This window comes from Cherax quadricarinatus, chromosome 83, assembly GCF_038502225.1.
Source record: "Cherax quadricarinatus isolate ZL_2023a chromosome 83, ASM3850222v1, whole genome shotgun sequence".
Taxonomy (NCBI): Eukaryota; Metazoa; Arthropoda; class Malacostraca; order Decapoda; family Parastacidae; genus Cherax; species Cherax quadricarinatus.
In genome coordinates, this window is record NC_091374.1 from 9,395,289 (window position 1) to 9,403,700 (window position 8,412).

The window sequence follows — 8,412 nt, forward strand, 5'->3', positions numbered from 1 at the left end:
TATGATACTCAAATATAGACACCTTGTATTGTGCCAAAACAAAAGCATTCACATTGCTAAACTTACAAATTATGATGTAGTCACTTAGCCTTAATACCATAATCTGTAAGGATTTAATGTTAAGAATTAATCTAAGTCTGCTCGAAATGCCTAGCCATGCTAGGTGTCCTAGTGGCCCCCTCTGTAATTAGTATTTTATAACATATAAACCACAAAATACCCAAAACCTGTAAACCCCACACTGTAACCATTATAGAGAATAAACTTGAATTGAATTGAATTGAACTGAATTCCACCTACCCTTCAGTTCCTAAATCCTCCATGCTTCTCTATACTTTCTTCTATACAACTTTAAAAGACCAGAATGGATTACCTAATCATGTACAATAGAAAAATACACATTGCAAAGCTACAAAATACTATGGAATATAAGCTTTACTTTTTTCATTCTTATATCCATATCATACCTCCAAAACTGCCCACTTTTCTTTCAAGGTTGATCATACCTCCCACTAACCATCCCCCCATAGGGTAATCGTTCGCACAGCAGGTTTTTGCCGAGTTATTGTTGGTTTTAGTGATTTGGCAGATCCCCAGGCAGAAATACCATAGGTGAGAAGGATAAATTAGAGAGTAATGCACAGTAACATATCTTGGTGAAGATGCCTACTGTTTTGGAGGCCTTAGTTATGTGCTGGATGTGGGTATTCAACCTAAAGTTGCAGTCAAAGTGCAGACCTAAGAATTTTTCCTCGGTCTGTCTTATAATGGGAGAACTGTTGATCATAATGTTTAGTTGGATACATATTTGAAACTGTTTCCAAACCATCATGCAAAAGGCTTCATCAATATCAAAGGCAAGTTTGTTAGTAGTCATCCATGTACAAATTTTTAGCTCATCATTAATCGAGTTGATGAGAAAAGCTATTTATATAAGTTAATTATCCTAATTGTATAATGTACTGTACTCCACTTGTTTTATTTATGTCCCCTGATATCATAATGTTCTAGTTTAAGATGCAGGATGTTGAGGTCCACTATATCAAAAACTTTCTGTAGATTTGTGAAGAGACCCAGAGTACAGCAGAACCTCAGTTTTCGTATGCCCCAGTTTTCGTAGGATTCAGTTTTCAATTACTTTTTTCGTCAAAATTTTGTCCCAGTTCTAGTACGTTCATTCAGTTTTTGTAGAGTTGAAAAATGGTCCGCACCTAATGCGCCTGTGTGACTCGGCCACTCAAGCACCCACACAAAGCATCCCATGCGTTCGTGACTCAGTCTGCCTTTGTTTCTTGTTGAGTGAGCATCACCCCAGGCATTCATCTGAAACATTTCGTAATAGTCCATTGTTTTTTGTGCTCGTTTATCAAGTGAAACTACTATATAAGCCACCACGGGGCCAAAGAAAGTTCCGAGTGCCAGCCGTTTGATCAAGAAGGCAAGAAACACTATAGAATTCAAGAAAGAACTTGTAGCAAAGCGCGAAAATGGCATACACGTGGCCGATCTTGCCAGAATGTACAGGAAGTCTGCATCAATGATCAGTTCCATCCTGGCGAAGAAAAAAGAAATCAAGGAAGCTGATGTTGCGAAAGGGGTAAATATGCTAACGAAACAGAGATCGCAAACAATCAAAGATGTTGAGTTGTTGTTGGTGTGGATCAACGAAAAACAGAGGGAGTGTTTTGGAGGTGATAATTTGCAAACAGGCAAGGCAGTTGCATGCGGATCTCGCAAAGAAAATGCCTGGAATGAGTGCTGCTGTTAGTAAATTTAAGGTCAGCAGAAGTTGGTTCTACAAGCTCAAGAAGCAAACTGGCATACACAGTGTGGCAAGGCATGGCGAGGCTGCAAGTTTGGACAAACGTGGAGCTGAAGAATTCATTGATGAAGTCAAGGAGTACATAGAGGCTGAAGGATTCCTCCCCTCAGCAAGTCTTCAATTGTGATGAAACAGACCTCTTTTGGAAGAAAATGCCAAAGAGGGCCTACATCACACAGGAGGAAAAGTCACTGCCAAGACACAAGCCTATTAAGGATAAACTAACTCTTGTTCTGTGGTAATGCTAGTGGGGATTTCAAAGTGAAGCCTGAAAATCCCAGTGTGTTCAAGAACACTAATGTCATCGAGAGTAAATTGTGTGTGATGTGGAAGGCTAACAATAAGGCATGGGTCACGAGGCAAATTTTCATTGAGTGGGTCAATGAAGTGTTTGGCCCGAGTGTGAAGAAATACCTCATGGAAAATCAAATGCCACTCAAGTGCCTCTGGTAATGGACAATGCTCCTGCTCATCCTCCAGACTTGGAAGACCAATTGTTGGAGGAGTTTAGTTTCATCACAGAAGTTCTTGCCTCCTAATACCACTTCTTTCAGCAGGTCATTTTAAACTTCAAAAAACTCTACACTAAAGCACTGTTTCAAAGGTGCTTTGAAGTGACCTTGGACACTGAACTGACCCTAAGAGAGTTCTGGAGGAATCACTTCAATATCCTCAATTGCATAAGCCTTATAGATGAGGCCTGGCAGGGAGTGACTTCCAGGACAATGAACACTGCTTGGAGAAAATTGTCCTTGAGAAGGATTTTGAAGGGTTTGAGGCTGACCCTGATGACCCTACGCCTACTGTGGAATCTATTGTGTCTTTGGGGAAGTCCATGGGGTTGGGTGTGAGTGGACAGGGTGTGGAAGAGTTGGTGGACGACCACAGGGAAGACCTAACCACTGAATAGCTGCAAGACCTTCAACTGGAACAGCAACAGACTGCAGCTGAAGTAATTGTTTCAGAGGAGGAAGAGAGAGGGGAGAATGTGCCTTCTTCGGTGATTAAGGACATGTGTGCAAAGTGGAGCGAGTTCCACTAAGTAGCAGTCGTAAACCACAGCCATGACTTACACCTGCCAAGCATTAGGTATATTATTATATAATCATGGGGAAGCGCTAAACCCGTAGCAGGGGCATCGTAAGGGGGGGCTGCCCCAGGTGATACCATTTAGGGGGTTACACCATAGAGCCTCTAAAAAAGGTGACACTAATGACCAAAACAGTGCTGCACCAACATAAGAGAGGAATCCTTCATTTCTATATAGCCTGCCTCGCATGGGTCAGTAGGCCTGCTGCAGTGTTCCTTCTTTCTTATATATTAACAAAGTACAAATACAGTGGACCCCCGCATAACGATCACCTCCAAATGTGACCAATTATGTAAGTGTATTTATGTAAGTGCATTTGTACGTGTATGTTTGGGGGTCTGAAATTGACTAATCTACTTCACAATATTCCTTATGGGAAAAAATTCGGTCAGTACTGGCACCTGAACATACTACTGGAATGAAAAAAGTTCGTTAACCGGGGGTCCACTGTAATCCTATATAGGGAAAATCATTGATTTTGATGATGTGACAGATGATTTTGCATAACTGAAGGCAAGGAAATGTAAGATCAGATTCACTGAGATGTTACCTGTACTCAAGGTCAAATCAGAACTAGTATTTCTCTGATATTGCAATGTTTTTCTTTATTTTTCAAGCTTTGTTTTTTGTTTTGGCATTGTTGACAATGAATAAATGTAGGATCTGTTGCCTGTACTCAAAGTGGTATTTGAGTTTATGTTTCCTCAATATTACTATGATTATTTATTTTATCATTAATAAAGTTGAGAAGTATTCTCCTGTTCAGTTTATGGCCTTTAAACATTTTCATTGTTAAACATTTGTCACTGGTCATGCAGTAGTGACGTAACTGGAGTTTACCCCCCCCATCCCCCTGCCCTTGAATTTCATGAGGGTGACACCAATGTTGCTGTCCTGGGTGACACCAGAGATTCCACCCCGGGTGACACCAACTCTAGCGACGCCTCTGACCCGTAGGATTATACAGCACCTGTGCAGGGGATGTGGAAAGTATTCAAGCTTAATTCAGGGAACTGGAGCACAGATCCAATTTCCTAGATCAAGAGCCCCTCACCAGCATCAAGGAATCTCCCTCAAGGGAAGCACGAGGTATAGGCCTACTCTAGTGCTCCTCCCTGCCTAAATTCGGGATATGAATACAATTCATTCCATGAGGCTGTCCGAGTGCCAATACCGAACGAATTTGTTCCCATAAGGAATAACGTAAATTAGATTAATCCATTTCAGACCCTCAAAAATACACTTACAAAAGCACTTACATAAATACACTTACATAACTGTTCGAGTTTTGAGCTGTTCATATCCCGAGGTACCACTGTATTTTATTTCTATAATGATTAAAGGGTTTTAAAGCCTATAGACTACATGGTCATTAAGGTTGTTTGTAACCTTTACACTACTAGACATGAATACTTTAATTCTTAAAATAGGGATCAAAGTAAAACCTTGGAGTATAACAGGGATCAGAGTAAACCCTCGGGAGTATAACAGGCATCAAAGAAAACCCTCGGGAGTATAACAGGGATCAAAGTAAATCCTCGGAATATAACAGGGATCAAAGTAAACCTTCAGAGTAATAGGGATCAAAGTAAACCCTCGGAGTAACACAAGGATCAAAGTAAACCCTCGGAGTAACACAGATCAAAGTAAACCCTCGGAGTATAACAGGGATCAAAGTAAACAACCTTATGAGTATAACAGGGATCAAAGTAAACCCTCGGAGTAACAAGGATCAAAGTAAACCCTTGGAGTATAACAGGGATCAAAGTAAACAACCTTATGAGTATAACAGGGATCAAAGTAAACCCTATGAGTATAACAGGGATCAAAGTAAGCCCTCGGAGTATAACAGGGATCAAAGTAAACCCTCGGAGTAACACAAGGATCAAAGTAAACCCTTGGAGTACAACAAGGATAAAAGTAAGCCCTTGGAGTAAGACGGGGATCAAAGTAAACCCTACGAGTATAACAGGGTCCAAAGTAAACCCCATGAGTATAACAGGGATCAAAGTAAACCCTCGGGAGTAACACAGGGATCAAAGTAAACCCTCCGGAGTAACACAGGGATCAAAGTAAACCCTCGGGAGTAACACAGGGATCAAAGTAAACCCTCCAGAGTAACACAGGGATCAAAGTAAACCCTCGGGAGTAACACAGGGATCAAAGTAAACCCTCCGGAGTAACACAGGGATCAAAGTAAACCCTCGGGAGTAACACAGGGATCAAAGTAAACCCTCCGGAGTAACACAGGGATCAAAGTAAACCCTCAGGAGTAACACAGGGATCAAAGTAAACCCTCAGGAGTAACACAGGGATCAAAGTAAACCCTCCGGAGTAACACAGGAATCAAAGTAAACCCTCGGGAGTAACACAGGGATCAAAGTAAACCCTCGGGAGTAACACAGGGATCAAAGTAAACCCTCCGGAGTAACACAGGGATCAAAGTAAACCCTCGGGAGTAACACAGGGATCAAAGTAAACCCTCGGGAGTAACACAGGGATCAAAGTAAACTCTCGGGAGTAACACAGGGATCAAAGTAAACCCTCGGGAGTAACACATGGATCAAAGTAAACCCTCGGGAGTAACACAGGGATCAAAGTAAACCCTCCGGAGTAACACAGGGATCAAAGTAAACCCTCCGGAGTAACACAGGGATCAAAGTAAACCCTCCGGAGTAACACAGGGATCAAAGTAAACCCTCGGAGTAACACAGGGATCAAAGTAAACCCTCCGGAGTAACACAGGGATCAAAGTAAACCCTCCGGAGTAACACAGGGATCAAAGTAAACCCTCCGGAGTAACACAGGGATCAAAGTAAACCCTCCGGAGTAACACAGGGATCAAAGTAAACCCTCGGGAGTAACACAGGGATCAAAGTAAACCCTCGGGAGTAACACAGGGATCAAAGTAAACCCTCGGAGTAACACAGGGATCAAAGTAAACCCTGACTATATACACTAAGAGAAATACACCTCTGGTTGTATATATATTTATTTATTAAACGTTGATACCTGGCGGTGTCTGTGCCACTTGTGTCTGATGGTCTGCACCAACGCCACAGTTTGCCTCTTAATTTCGCCCTTATCGGGGATGACGTCTCCTCCTCCATAGTCAGGAAGGTTGTTCACGAAGTACCTTTTATGGGTCGACATGCTGCACACTCCACCTATTGTGAAATGAAGTGGAAAAATCCACAATTATGAGAGCGGCGTCACCGCCAGCCTCTGCTCACTCACACTGCTCTACCTGACGCCTCACCTCTCTTCTCTACTCATTATGAATTTTTTTATATTTTATTGATTTTTTAGCACCATTTACTATAATTAGATTCTTAGTTTTTGCTTAAAATAAAGTAAATTATTTACTTTTAGTGCATTCGAAATTAAATGAAACACATCTGAGAGGTCTATATATAGTTTTATATGATAATGAGAGTTAAAAATTATATTTAAGTATCACAAGATGTATATGTGATTTTAGTAAATATATAGTTGTTCATATTACGTTTTGTTAAAATAGAATGCAGGAGAGGAAAATGGCTGACTCCGTGAGTACTGAACTGCAATAATTATTGTCTTGTTTCTCTCTTGTTCTCTGCTAGTTCTCTTTAACCCTCCCATGCACACTTTGATGTAGAGATTCTCATCCCCTCATGAACTGAATTAATGGGATAAAGAGAAGTGTGGGGGAGTTTTATGGCATTGTTTGTGGGGGGCGTCGTTGTTGGGGCTGGCACAAGTAGCTTGACACTTTTATACTTAGAAAGTATATACACTTGTAATGAAAATCTTATTCGTTATATTATAATGGCTCCAGTATGTCATTACTTACAGGTTATAGAGGTGATGGATGGCTGTTCAGTTTTTATGCATGACTGTACCCTCCATGGAGGCTCCTTGATGCTGTGAAGGTCTTGATCCAAGAAATTGGAGTTGGTTTATAATTGATGCTGGTTTAATCAGGTGTGATAAACTTATTTGTGTCGATTGTTTGTTTTTATTGTTGAATTTATTCCTTTTTTTTTTTTTTTTTTTTTTTTTTTTTTTTTTTTTTTTTTTTTTTTTTTTCTTTTTTTTTTTTTTTTTTTACTGTGAGCATAGAGTGACCTACATGGTCACTATACTCTGTAAATGTCACTACATACTACTGGTAACTGTTGCCTTCCTTTTCCTAGGACCTGGGTCAAAATAAGTCACTTTGCCTTCTTTTGGTTATTCTGGGTATACCTGGAGAGGGTTCCAGGGGTCAACGCCCCTGTGGCTCGGTCTGAGACTAGGCCTCGTGGTGGTGGGGGTCTGATCAGCCAGGCTCTTGCTGCTGGCTACATGTAAACTGACATACAAACCACAGCCTGGCTGGTCAAGTGCTGACTTTAGGTGCTTGTCCAGTGCCTTCTTGAAGACAGCCATGGGGGGTCTGTTGGTAAACCCCTTTATGTATGCTTGAGGGCAGTTGAACAGTCTTGGGCCCCTGACACTTATTGTGTTGTCTCAATGTACTGGTGGCGCCCCTGCTTTTCATTGGGGGAATATTGCATCTCCTGCCGAGTCTTTTCCTTTCATAGGGAGTAATTTTCGTGTGCAAGTTTGGTACTAATCCCTCTAGGATTTTCCAAGTGTATATTGTCATGTATCTCTCTTGCCTGCATTCCAGGGAATACAATAGTTCAATCGTACTTATGTGTGCCGTGAAAGTTCTTTGTACACTCTCCTGGTCAACAGTTTTGCCAGCCTTGAAAAGGGCAATTGGTATACAGCAGTATTCCAGCCTAGAGAGCACAAACAATTTGAAAAGAATCATCATGGGCTTGGCATTCCTAGTTTTGAAGGTTCTCGTTATCCATCCTATCATTTTTCTAGCAGATGTGGTAGATACATTGTTGTGGTATTTGAAGGTGAGATCCTTTAATTTCCTCAAGTTTTCCATATCTGAGTAGTTGAAATTTCTCCTCATTCAACTTCATATTGTTATGAGTGGCCCATTTGAAGCTTTGGTTGATGTCAGCTTGGAGTCTTGCAGTGTCTTCGATGGAGGTCACTGTCATGGCAATTCAGATATCATCTGCAAAGGAAGACACGGAACTATGGCTTACATCTCCATCTATGTCAGATATGAGAATGAGGAATAGGATGGGAGCGAGTACTGTGCCTTGTGGAACAGAGCTTTTCACCGTAGCTTCCTCATTCTGTTTGTCAGGAAGTTATAGATCCATCTACCAACTTTTCCTGTTATTCCTTTATCATGCATTTTGTGTACTATTACACCATGGTCACACTTGTCAAAGGTTTTTGCAAAGTCTGTGTATACTACATCCGCATTTTGTTTATCCTCTGTAGCATCCAGGACCTTGTCATAGTGGTCCAGTACTGGGACAGACAGGAGCGACCTGCTCCAAACCCGTGTTGCCCTGGGTTGTGTAATTGATGGGTATCTAGGTGGTTGGAGATCTTGCTTCTTGGAACCCTTTTAAAAGATTATGATATGGGGTGTTAGTGCTAT

General features: G+C 41.3%; 2 protein-coding genes across 5 annotated transcripts in view; one reads left to right on the forward strand and one right to left on the reverse strand.

The window, feature by feature from the left end:
- LOC128702100 (lanC-like protein 3) overlaps positions 1-6,166 on the reverse strand; it is a 66,821-nt gene extending 60,655 nt beyond the window's left edge. The window contains exon 1 of one of the 2 annotated variants that reach the window (XM_070102806.1): positions 5,925-6,166. In XM_070102806.1, the coding sequence (XP_069958907.1) occupies positions 5,925-6,065 (141 nt within the window). In that variant the 5' untranslated portion in view covers positions 6,066-6,166. The remainder of the gene's footprint in view (positions 1-5,924) is intronic. The other variant, XM_070102807.1, reaches the window with a different exon arrangement.
- Positions 6,167-6,382: 216 nt separating this feature from the next.
- LOC128702099 (serine/arginine repetitive matrix protein 2-like) overlaps positions 6,383-8,412 on the forward strand; it is a 94,589-nt gene continuing 92,559 nt past the window's right edge. For 2 of the 3 annotated variants that reach the window (XM_070102811.1, XM_070102813.1), the window contains exon 1: positions 6,383-6,460. In XM_070102811.1, coding sequence (XP_069958912.1) covers positions 6,434-6,460 — 27 coding nt within the window. In that variant the 5' untranslated portion in view covers positions 6,383-6,433. The remainder of the gene's footprint in view (positions 6,461-8,412) is intronic. The other variant, XM_070102812.1, reaches the window with a different exon arrangement.